Source organism: Misgurnus anguillicaudatus, chromosome 13 (assembly GCF_027580225.2).
Source record: "Misgurnus anguillicaudatus chromosome 13, ASM2758022v2, whole genome shotgun sequence".
In the NCBI taxonomy this organism is placed as follows: domain Eukaryota; kingdom Metazoa; phylum Chordata; class Actinopteri; order Cypriniformes; family Cobitidae; genus Misgurnus; species Misgurnus anguillicaudatus.
Window position 1 is genome coordinate 14,341,510 of NC_073349.2, and position 11,625 is coordinate 14,353,134.

Consider the following 11,625-nt stretch of genomic DNA (forward strand, 5'->3'; position numbering starts at 1 on the left):
TTATTTGCAACTCTGTCTGCCTTTCAACAAATGTAAATTGATAATATTGCATGTTTAATATTTTTTATGTAAGTTTGTTTACTCTTAAATAAAAATAAAAATTTTAGTTGCTTTTATGTGGTATTGTTATATGACAATGATGTGTTGTTGTCCTAAGCAATGACAAAAATAATTAATAATGTGTAATTAATAATATGCTTTTTTAGGTTAATATGTGGCACAAATAAAAACTAAATAGTTTACATTTGTTAAACCTCCTAAACTAAACTCCTCCCAAAACACACAAAATAAAAATATGCACATAGCGGTAGTTTGATGGCACGCTTGTTGAAAAATCCACTTTACATCTGTAAATGTTAATGCACGTGATGTGCAGATGCTGAGTCCAGTAATAACATGTGCAATTCAAGCTTTCTTTAATAACATAATGAATATTTCACATGGGTGATAATTTACTTTTGTAATTGTGTTTTAAAGCAGTGAAAACGCCCATAGAGTCAGTGTATTACAAACAATGTTACAGTATTAAAATTGTGACAAAACTAAAATCAAAGTGCTGATACTTTATAGATCTATAAAGGTACATTTTCTAAATTTTCTAGCCATCAACTAGACAGATTTTGCTTTAATGAGGAATGACCAACTAAACCGACCAATAGGATTAAACCTTAGGGAAAGGTGGGGTTAATACCAACCACAACAGCAATAAATGTAAACATCATAGGAGGTAATCTGCAAGACAAGCAATAAGAAAGTAAGCATTTATTTGTCACCTCAAAGTCAAGTTCATGAAGATAAGAGATCAAGGTAAGGCAAAATGTCCTTTTGTTTTTCTCAGACTTTAAGAACTTCAAGTCACCCTCAAGGTTAAATGTTCATTGCCACAATGGTGACAAGAGGTTTATGTGAAAATAATATGCATTTTCATAATACAAGTTTTAAACGTTGCTTTAAAAGCTTTTTTTACACATTATACACAATGAACAAATTACAGACAAGATCTGAGTCTATTAGTATATCATTATGCCTAAAGAGAGGACTTGTTACCATGTGACTGGGCACATGGATATAGTGACATGATGTTTTGGAACTGTCTGTTCACAATGTGCCAGTCCTCATAGATCACACAAAGACAAGCAAAGGAAAGACTGACATTTCTATGACACGTGACCCACAGGGAACTATAAATATGCACTGGGACTTCATTGATGTGCTGAACAGGCTGTTTTTCCAACCTACTGTTGACCCATTGGGGTCCAATTTCAATAGTTGCCAGCATGAAGTCCTTATTTAGTTATTTAATAGTTTTACAAAAACATATTTAGTTTGCAAATAAAAATCACTAAACAAGTTGTATAGATTAAATGCTTTATTAAAAGTAAAATATAACACCAGTGTTATTTCATGTCAGACTGACATCTGAATAAATTTCATTGTGATATTATATAATTGACCAGGAGGGGGCATCAAAACACAAATCATCAGTATGTGTGTCAAAAAGTCATGTGAATTTGCTCCTGTCCTGTTAGATTTTAGGTGTGTTCGACTTCATGCGGCGCCACGTCAACTGACAGGAAGATGACATCACAGTACCGCGAGAGCAATTTGAAATCACTCCTGCGTATTATTTTCCGAATCCCTCTCGCGGTACTTTGATGCCATCCGCTGCGCGGTTCTTGCGATGTTGAAAAATATTTGTAAGAATTTGGATTGCATGAGCATTTAACTGCCTAAAGAGTAATTTGTTTATAAATGTGTAAATTAACTATTCTCTTACACCCATTTATTTAGACATGCCCATGATTCTGATTCTGCTACCAAAGATCCAGATCATCTTGATTGGTGTTTTTTATTTCTGCTTAAGTTGTGCATGAGTAGTGGGATGGTACATTGATAAAACAATTTCGACTCACCTGTGGTCAAGACGACTTCGGTTGTTGTGGAAGATGAGGTATCTACTTACAAACATTCAACAATTTTCTCACCTTGAAAGAAGTTTGTTTTCCATGAGGCTTCATAGATCTTTCCTGAGCATCTATTCATCATCTCAATACTCAAGGAGAAACCTTTTAAAACCTCATAGATCAAAAAAGATGAATTTTAGCATTAGCCCCATCAGACTCTTTGGATCAATTGCCAAAAATATGAAATATGAGAATGAACAAAACCTTCAGATGTTTCGATTTTACTCAACCTCCAGTAGAGAGGCATACAAAGCGGAGGCTCCGATCGGAGTTTTCCAGAATAGCAGGACTTCTCTTCGGATGAACTTATGGAGGATGAGATTCGGAGAATCCTTTAGTCGTCTCTCCAGACATATTAACCTATACTTTAAGCCGAAACAGGCCGTATTAGTTCATGAACCCCTCACAAGACTGCGAAGGCGAGTCCTCAGAGACACCAGATTTATAGGGTCACCTGTACATGAGCAAGAAGCCTCCTCAAATCAGTCTGAAGGATCTACTTTGACCTCAAGCTATCCTGGGCCACATCTGTTTCATATCAGCTCCTTAGCGACCAGATTTGGTGAGAGTTACACCTATGTGGCCAACCATATTAACTGTATGTTTTCTCGAAGTCCAGCAAGACAAATCCATGTGATGTCATCATCAGACAATGTGTTCAGAAGGTCCAGAAACCGAAAGAGAAGAATTATGGGTAATAAAAATGCTCTTTGTCAGGATAATAAGCAACCCTTGCAAAACCAAAGCATACCAACAAGAACATCAGCAGCAGAGGATCATAATAACAATGCATCTAGTTCATGGGAAGAAGGATATCTTCACTTTGCCCGACACATCAACAGATATTTTGGGGCGAAAGTGTCCGATACTGCCGAGGAGTCACCAAATAATGAAAAACAAGCTGTTAACCATCAGATGTCACAGGTGCACAAATCTTCAGTATTTGCTCTAGAAAGATCACATGACTCAACATCACCACTTCAGCCCAAAACCCCAAGCTTGTTTCACATGAGTAGCCTCACAACACGCTTCGGAGAAAATTACACATATATGGCCAAACACATCAACCGGTACTTCAAAGGATCTACAGCCACTGAGGACGAGGAGATGCACACAGAGTACTTTGGAAGTTCACTTGAATGCTCAATGACTCTGGAGAAACAAGTGTCCTTTTTGGAGTGCCTTTTGAAACCCTCAGCTATACCAAGTCTTATGGGTAGTTACCTGGGAATGAGCAGCCGTAGTGACCAGGCCACAGCTGGAGCCAGGATCCCAGAGATCGTGATGTATAAAACAGTAAGCCTTCTTTTGTCAGTCTTGTCTGTTCTGTCCCATATAGTGACTTATAAGCTTTAATGAGTTTCAAGAGATGATTCTGTGGCTCAACTGGTAGAGAATTGCGTTAGTAACATACAGCATGTAATGCAAAGTAAGTCACTTTGGAAATAAGTGTGTGCAAAAAACATACATAATATCCAATAAAATGTAATTTGGCTCAATTGGTAGGGCAAGGTCATAGGTTTGATTCCCCGAAAACACAAAAAGTGCTAAAAAGTCTACAAGTCTGAACATTCACATAGGGTGGGGTGTCTGAATTTACCTCTGGTTCTTTAGTCCATGGCATTTGTTGTTTGGTTAAATGACAGACTGCTTTTTTGCTGAATCTATATTTCCAAGTGACAAAATGGATTCATTATAGCAGTAAAACTCCTTTCTAGACTTTGGGAGTGAGAAAAGCAGAGGAGATTACTAAGGATCTTCTGAACAGCCTGCAGGAAGCTATGGTGCCCTCATCCATCACTTCCTGTGTGGAGGAACTGAACTTTCACCTCATTAAACACCCAGCATGCAAAGCTGTAGTGTGGCAGGTACAAACCACTCACGTCCCTTTATCAGATATAAAGCTCTATGTGCTGTAAATTCTGTATTATTTTGCGTTTCTTACATGAAATCCAGGAAAAAGCAGTGCTGCGGCTCCTTAAGAGGAGGCGGATCTTTTGGATGAATGAAAAACTTCAAGAAGCCATTAGGGAAACTCTCGCTCTGATTGGATATGTAGATCCAGTCAAAGGTTGCGGGATCAGAGTGCTGTCCATTGATGGAGGAGGCACCAAGTAGGAATCTTCAAACAGTTACAATAGTTAAAATCAGGGGTTTTCAAATTCTGCTTTTTTATTTACACTTCAAAATTCATAAAATTTGTATTCATCTGTTTTTTGAGCTAATCCAAAAGTCTATGGGAATAAAGGTAAGGGCTTTTTTGCGAAAATCCTGCTAACTTCCGAGTCGGCCTACAAAAATATGTCATCCCTGCTGCATTCTATTTTTTCCAAGATTTTCCAAGAACTTATTTTGTTTACTTTTCGTCATTCAAATATGGTTAATAACTTATTTTTCTGCGGTGCGACAAACTGAGAACACATGTAATATCGGACTTTACACAGACTTTAATTACAAATTTTAATAATTTATTAGCACATTCGCATGTTTAACTTTGAACATTTTTTCTATCTGTTTTAAAGTTTTATCAGTACTATTTTAATCAAATAAAAGATATATTTTGTGTAAGTAAGTGTTTATTTAGTTATGTTTCAATTTAAAATTATTAATTGACACTTTATGATTTAATTGTAATTAATTGTTTTTCATCAAGTCACAAACCCCCAGCAATACACTAAATGTGCGATCACACCAGACGCGGAAGAGGCAGCAAAAATGCGCTATTTGCCTGTAGTTGGACGCTTGAACATTTTGAGTTTACGCACTTCATTCGCGCGTGAAAGTTGCACATGAAATTCTAGGCATTTGAGACATTTACGCGTAAATGTGCGTCATGGGAGGGGCTTATATAGCTCAAATTGAGTAAACCAACCAGATTGTTCGACCTCCTCACATGTGTGGGGCGGGTCTTTTAAAAGAAGGTCCCGATTCAATTGGGGTAGGGGCGTGTTTGTTTAGGTGATTTCAAATATCAACATTGGCTTTCAAACATTGTGCACTCTGCCTTTAACACTGCGCGAAAATCCACCAAAGTTCTGATATTTCAACTCACGAGGATTACGCGTCAACGCTACGCTCCATTCCCGGTTATCGTGCCACAGGATGCCTATTCGCGTCTTTATATAAATCACTCGCGCTTGCCACCTCTTCCGCGTCTGGTGTGAACGCACCATTACAGACCCCAGTTTGGGAAACCTGGTTTAAACCAATAGAGATTGGATTATGTCTTACGTACTTACATCTGTTTTATGCATTACAGAGGCATTGTACCATTGCAAGTGTTAAAACAGCTGGAGTCTCAAACTGGAAAACGGGTTTATCAACTTTTTGACTATATTTCTGGAGTGAGCACAGGTAACATAGAGCACACATACTGATAAGATATACAGATTAAAATCCTTTGATAAAAGTCTCTACCAAATGCATAAATAAATGTAAATGAAATACTTATTGTAATTATAATGTATGACCGTGTTTATTTTGTGATAATGACTGACTAGCTATGTGTTATTGCTTACATATCTATCTATATATTGTGCATCATCTTTCATATTTGTTTGCTGTACAGGAGCTGTATTGGCATTCATGCTGGGTCTAGTTCGTATCCCTTTGGATGACTGTGAGGAGATGTATCATCGTTTCGGGTCGGATGTTTTTAGACAGAACCCTCTCATTGGTACCATGAAGATGGGCTGGACACACTCCTACTATAACACAGAAACATGGGAAATGATCTTGAGGTTGAATTTGCTCAATGCTGAAGAAGAAAAGTGAGATCATATCTACTGTACTGTATTAAAACTGCCTCTGTGTGTTCATATAGGGAGAAAATGGGGGAGGAGATTTTGATTAAAACAGCAAGAGATGAACTAAGCCCTAAGGTGATTGCCATAAAAACAAACAAAAATCATTTCACATAATGTAAAGATATTGTCTTTAATACTGACTGAGGTAAATAAGTGAAATCAGACTTTGATGCTCCAAATCACAATTAGATTAGTAAGTTGACATGACTTGTGAATCTGATTCAACAAAACATTTAAAGCAGCAAAGATTTTTCTTGAATGTCTGACTGCAGTTTTACCTTTAACAGGTCTCTGCTGTAAGTGCAGTTGTTAATTGGGGGAGAAGTCCAAAAGCATTTATCTTCCGTAACTATAACCATGCTCCAGGTAGACTGAGTCGCTATCCTGGAGGATCAGGCTACCAACTGTGGCAGGCTGTCCGAGCCTCATCTGCTGCTCCAGGCTATTTCCAAGAGTTCCCTCTTTATGGGGACATACACCAGGTTAAAATAAGCTTCATGGTTATGGGTTTGAACCTCAGGGAACACAAATACTGATCGGAATGTATAGCTTGAATGCACTGTAAGACACTTTGGATAAAAGCATCTGCCAAACGCATAAATGTGAATAATACAATATTGCTTCATGCCACTTAAGTGCTTTATTTAAATCCCATCACCAATTTCATTTATTTTTTTTAAAGCTCAGATTAGTTGTATTCAGAACATTTTATCTTTCCTCTCCAGGATGGTGGTCTTATCCTCAATAACCCCTGTGCTTTGGCTGTTCATGAAAGCCGATTGCTTTGGCCCAATCAGCCCTTTCAGTGTGTGCTGTCATTGGGAACCGGTCGCTATGACAACGATAGAAGAGGACCTGCAACATCCACAAGTCTGAGAGCCAAAATCAGCAACCTGATTTGGAGTGCCACTGATACTGAAGGTAAGGAAGATGGCCTGAACATTAAAAATCCGTGTTGGAACTGACAGGTGCCAAACAAAGTTATCATTGTTTGCATACACAATTGTGTAGTTTTTTTGTACAACGATAGTATATTGTGTGACCAAGGGCTGTTAGGGACACATCATGACTTTTTCCATGTCTAAGTGCTATAATTGGGTCCCCAGTGCTTCTATCAACCTAGAAAATGTAAAAAAGAACAACCCAGTAACTTGGTTCTCTGCAAGCATGTGAAAAATAGGTAATTGAAATTTGGCTCCCCTTGTGATGTCAAAAGGGGATAATACCGCCCCTTACTCTGCACTATCCAACACAGCACTGCCATTAAGTGCCGAGAGAAAGAGAGGGAAATTGACAGCACAATTGAGTTTCAATTTAACAAACCATTATGGCAATCATTGTTTGCATTTCATCAGCTTGTTTGCATTTAAAGGCGGGGTGCATGAGTTTTGAAAAACACTTTGGAAAAGGGAGTCAGGCAGAGTACCAAAACACACTTGTAGCCAATCAGCAGTAAGGGGAGTGTCTACTAACCGACATTGTTGCCTGGGTTGTGTATATTTGGGGCAGGGTCTATCAAAAGAAGGTCCAGATTCTATTAGGGTAGGGGCGTGTTTGTTTAGGTGATTTCAAATATCAACATTGGCTTTCAGAGATCATGCACCCCGCCTTTAAAAGGACACACCCAAAAACATTTTTGCTTACACCTTCGAAGTGGCAATTTTAACATAATATCTATAAATAAATAAATATGACACCAAAGATTTATTTTAGATCTTAAAAAGTCTTGTAATCTTTTAGCTCCGAGAATAACAAGAAGGTTGGTATAGCCAACATGCTTGGGAAATATAAATGATAATAAGTACACCGTTAAAGTGTATAATAAGCACTTTTGAATGCTTAGAAAATAACAAAAAAGGTTGGTATTTCCAAAGTCAAATACAAGTCAGAGGTCACTGATGAACTAACTTTACAGTATATGAAAAATATTCATATAGGTATGAAACCTTTAAAGTTTTACTTTTAGGTTGTTTTATATCTTTAAATAATGAATTGTGTATAAATTAAAAGTGTTGACATGGCTCATATTGTATTTTCAGGTGTACACACTCTCTTGGATGACCTTTTATCACCAAATGTGTATTTCCGCTTTAACCCAATGCTGAGTTTAGACGTGACGCTGGATGAAAGCAGACCCGGAGTGCTTCAGCAGATGAGAAAAGACACACAGCTGTATTTGGACAGAAACCAACCCAAACTGGAGCGGCTATCCAAAGTGCTGATGACAGAGCGTACAGCCATCTGGAAAACACGGGACTGGATTGGTGAGAAAGCTTGGGAACTGCAGCAGCGCTGGGCCTGAATGGATTTGAAAGGACCTGATTCTGCCTATGTGTGCCTGTATGAAGCCTGCATGGTCAGTGAACGTATATTAAAATAAATAAGCAATAATTAAAATAACTTTGCATGCAAAACCATAATAAATGCATACCAACTATACTGTATACTATAGAATAGATGACTCCGTAGTAAAGAAATCTTGGTAAATATTGTATTAGGTAATATCTTAATACAAAGAATTGTCCCTTTGCACAAACATGTTAGGGAAATAAGAATAATTATAAGTACAACATTAAATTGTATAATAAGCACTTTTGAATTGTAAACAGGAAATCAGTGAATTTTAAATGCTGATTTATATGTTAATAATAATGGACTGGTGTATTTATTTAGTCCATTATTTAGTATTTAGTATGTATTCATTACTAAATTAGAGACTTGTGAAATAAAATAAACAGATGCTAATCATGAGTGATGTTTTAGTCACACAGTCAGCAGCACTCATATGACCATTGCATTGCAGTTTCTTTTTTTTACAATTGTGCAATGTTCTTTATCAGACTGTCAGACTGCATTTGTTTCTTTTTACATTAAATCTAGATTTTACTATTGGATTTCTGTTTTTAACAGACTATAATGGCTTGGGAATCCAGAGTTCTGGCCATGCAATAATGATCCTTATACGGATCAGTTGAATGCTTGAATCTGATTGGCTGATGAACGTTCTGAGGTGTGCAATTATTTTCTGGGAAACGCAAGGCGAACGTAGTTCCAGGCAGCTCTCTTGACCGCATTACAGTTCCATATCACTTCCCATAATTAACTGTAATAACGGACTAACAAAAACAACATGACAGACGATTTTCCGAGGCAACAGCAGCGCTGTTTAGAGACGCACAGAGGTAGCCTCGTTCACATAATCTCTCTCGCTCGCCCTCTCTTTTTCTCTTTCTTTCTTTCCTTCTTTCTTTCTCAATAGAGACAGAGCGCCGTTATGCAAATTTGAAAACCAAGCCCACCGGGGGGGAAATCAATCCAACCGTCTCCATTGACTTTGTATTGCGAGAAGCTGCCTCCTTGTCATTTCTGGCTTATAACAAAAAACTGAATAATGCCTAAAAGCTGCTGTGTGACAATATGTACAGCTAACAAGCCAAAGAACCCAGAAATAAGTTTTTATAAGCTGTCGAGCCGTAAAACCCAGCCTTTAAGGAGAATAAAGTGGATCGCCGACTACGTTTCCCCCTAGTGGACGCAGTTCTACTAATAGAAGTACTATGAAAAGTTGCCTGTATCCATTTTTGTGTCTTTAAACGCTCGTTTTTTGGGGTCGACAGCTTATAAAAACTTATTTACAGATTAAACTTAAAAACAGAATAATACCTAAAAGCTGATGTGTGACAAGGTGTACATCTAACACGCCAAAAAAATAAAGAAATACTTTTTTATAAGCTGTCGACTTCAAAAAACGAGCGTTTAGACACAGAAATGAAAACAGGCAACTTTTCATAGTACTCCTATTAGTAAAACTGCGTCCAATAGGGGGAAACGTAATCGGCGATCCACTTTATTCTCCTTAAAGACTGGGTTTTACGGCTCGACAGCTTATAAAAACTTATTTCTGTGTTCTTTGGCTTGTTAGCTGTACATATTGTCCCAAAGCAGCTTTTAGGCATTATTCAGTTTTTTGTTATAAGCCAGAAATGACAAGGAGGCGGCCCCCCGCAACACAAAGTCAACGGAGACCGTTGGACTGCTTTCCCCCCCGGTGGGCGCGGTCCTCAGGTTGTGACGCGCTGCGCTCTGTCTCTATTGCGATATAAGTACAAAAACCGGACGAATCCCTTTAAATATATCATGTGGTCGATGTCTTGAGGTGTGGTAACCATAGTATAAGCGGAAAAATTGACGACGGGCAGTTGAATTATTGAAAAATAATGCACACGCTTCGCATCGTGGCCGCATCACCATCTCGGGTGTGCCTTATTTTTCTAATAATTCAACGGCCCGTCGTCAATTATTCCTTATAAACTGGAATTAACATCAAATCTGTACAGGGTATTTCATCTGCACCGACCACTAAGGTTATTGAATTATCAGTTTGGGTAAGGAATTACTATGAGTGTGTGTAAACTGGTAATGAGGTAATTGTCAGTAAAACAATGTGTGTTAGATTGTAATGTCATCTTACTTTCAGACTTTAGTTGTGAGTCAGCTGCTTTATGTGAACTACAATTGTGAGTGAAGACAATGTCACTACAGACAAATAAAAACCTCCTGCACCTTATTAAAAGGGGAATGTTAGCTATGAACGTATCTACATGCAATGCGCATGCTGGTAAACCAAATAACTGTACAATTTACTTGGCATATAGTCAAGAAATGACATTTTCATGAGGAACAACCACCTTAAACATAACATTGCATTTTAAAGCAAACTGCTGAGCGTCATATGATCCACTACCTCTTAAAGTATACTAATATGCTCTAAATCCTAAACACCTTAAGCATCTGCTGGAGTCGCTACAAAACAAGCTGATCTGATAAAACCGTCCAAGATATTCTGTAAGAACAGAACGAGCTGACTGTGTCCATGTTGACAAAGGTTTATATTGTTTCTCTCCGGAGGAAGAGTTTTATTCAGACTCGTGCCCTGCGCTGTACAGTCTGGTGCATGGCACTGCAACGCAGGCTGGTGATGTCATACACTCTGCTCGACTAAAGCAATAGGGACATGAGCAGAATTAGATCATACTTATGTCTCTGTTGACTTGATGACTAAAGAAGTTTTTTGTTTTCTCATGACAGCCAATGTCTATTTAGCTAAACGGTGTACAGTTTACAGTACGCAGTGAAATGTACTTTATGTGTGCCTGGATGCCTGAGTGCCATTGTGGGCTGGGAATGTGTGTCAGTGTTTGAGATCTTTTTTTCCACCCACATCTCTTTAGTCAAGCTCTGCCCCATTGAGAAGTGATGTGACATAGATCTTATTCATCACCTGTTATTGTTCTCATCTGGATCATACAGCGATTACAGCATTTTCAAGCATTCTGCAATTCAAAGCAAAAATGCAAAGTTGGGTTTATTTAATATTAAATGCTTATAATCCATAAACAATGTAAATCTTTTTTAGGTGAAGTCACGGGTCGCATGACCACATTTAAATTTTTCAGGAGAAACAAACATTTCATTCATTCAGTTTGCTTAGTTTTTCACGGCCGAACAATGAGGCCCACACATTGATGTCATATTCAAAAAGAATGCAAAATATCTTTGAGATCAGTATGGGCTATTTCTGGCCTAAAGATTTGTAAATCATATTTTAATGTAAATATGGGGTATAAAAAGTTACAAAATTAAAATAATAAAATTCATTCATTTACTTAATTTACATTATTTACTTTATAATAAAGCGTTTGTCATTCTCAACAACAACCGTTGTACTTTGTAGCATTCTTATTAAAAAATGAGCTAGTTAGATTTAAAGGATGTGATTATGAGAGAGAGAGAGAGAGAGAGAGAGAGAGAGAGAGAGATTGTGTGACAGTGAGAGAGAGCGAGGGGGTGGGACG

At 37.8% G+C, this 11,625-nt stretch overlaps 1 protein-coding gene across 1 annotated transcript; it reads left to right on the top strand.

Moving 5' to 3' along the window:
• The first annotated feature begins 590 nt into the window (after positions 1 to 590).
• Positions 591 to 8,515, top strand: LOC129430855 (calcium-independent phospholipase A2-gamma-like). The gene is made up of 10 exons (XM_073875116.1): positions 591 to 807; positions 1,792 to 3,260; positions 3,683 to 3,832; positions 3,921 to 4,078; positions 5,224 to 5,318; positions 5,533 to 5,704; positions 5,788 to 5,845; positions 6,058 to 6,252; positions 6,496 to 6,691; positions 7,810 to 8,515. The coding sequence occupies exons 2-10, from the start codon at positions 1,947 to 1,949 to the stop codon at positions 8,070 to 8,072; spliced, it is 2,601 nt and encodes an 866-aa protein (XP_073731217.1). The 5' UTR covers positions 591 to 807; positions 1,792 to 1,946; the 3' UTR covers positions 8,073 to 8,515.
• The last annotated feature ends 3,110 nt before the right edge of the window (positions 8,516 to 11,625 follow it).

Bases quoted from the DNA above. Each gene is read 5' to 3' on its own strand.
- LOC129430855 (XM_073875116.1), top strand. From the start codon at position 1,947: ATGAGGTATCTACTTACAAACATTCAACAATTTTCTCACCTTGAAAGA. The intron at 4,079-5,223 runs GTAGGAATCTTC...TATGCATTACAG, and splicing joins ATTGATGGAGGAGGCACCAA to AGGCATTGTACCATTGCAAG. The intron at 5,705-5,787 runs GTTGAATTTGCT...GTGTTCATATAG, and splicing joins ACATGGGAAATGATCTTGAG to GGAGAAAATGGGGGAGGAGA.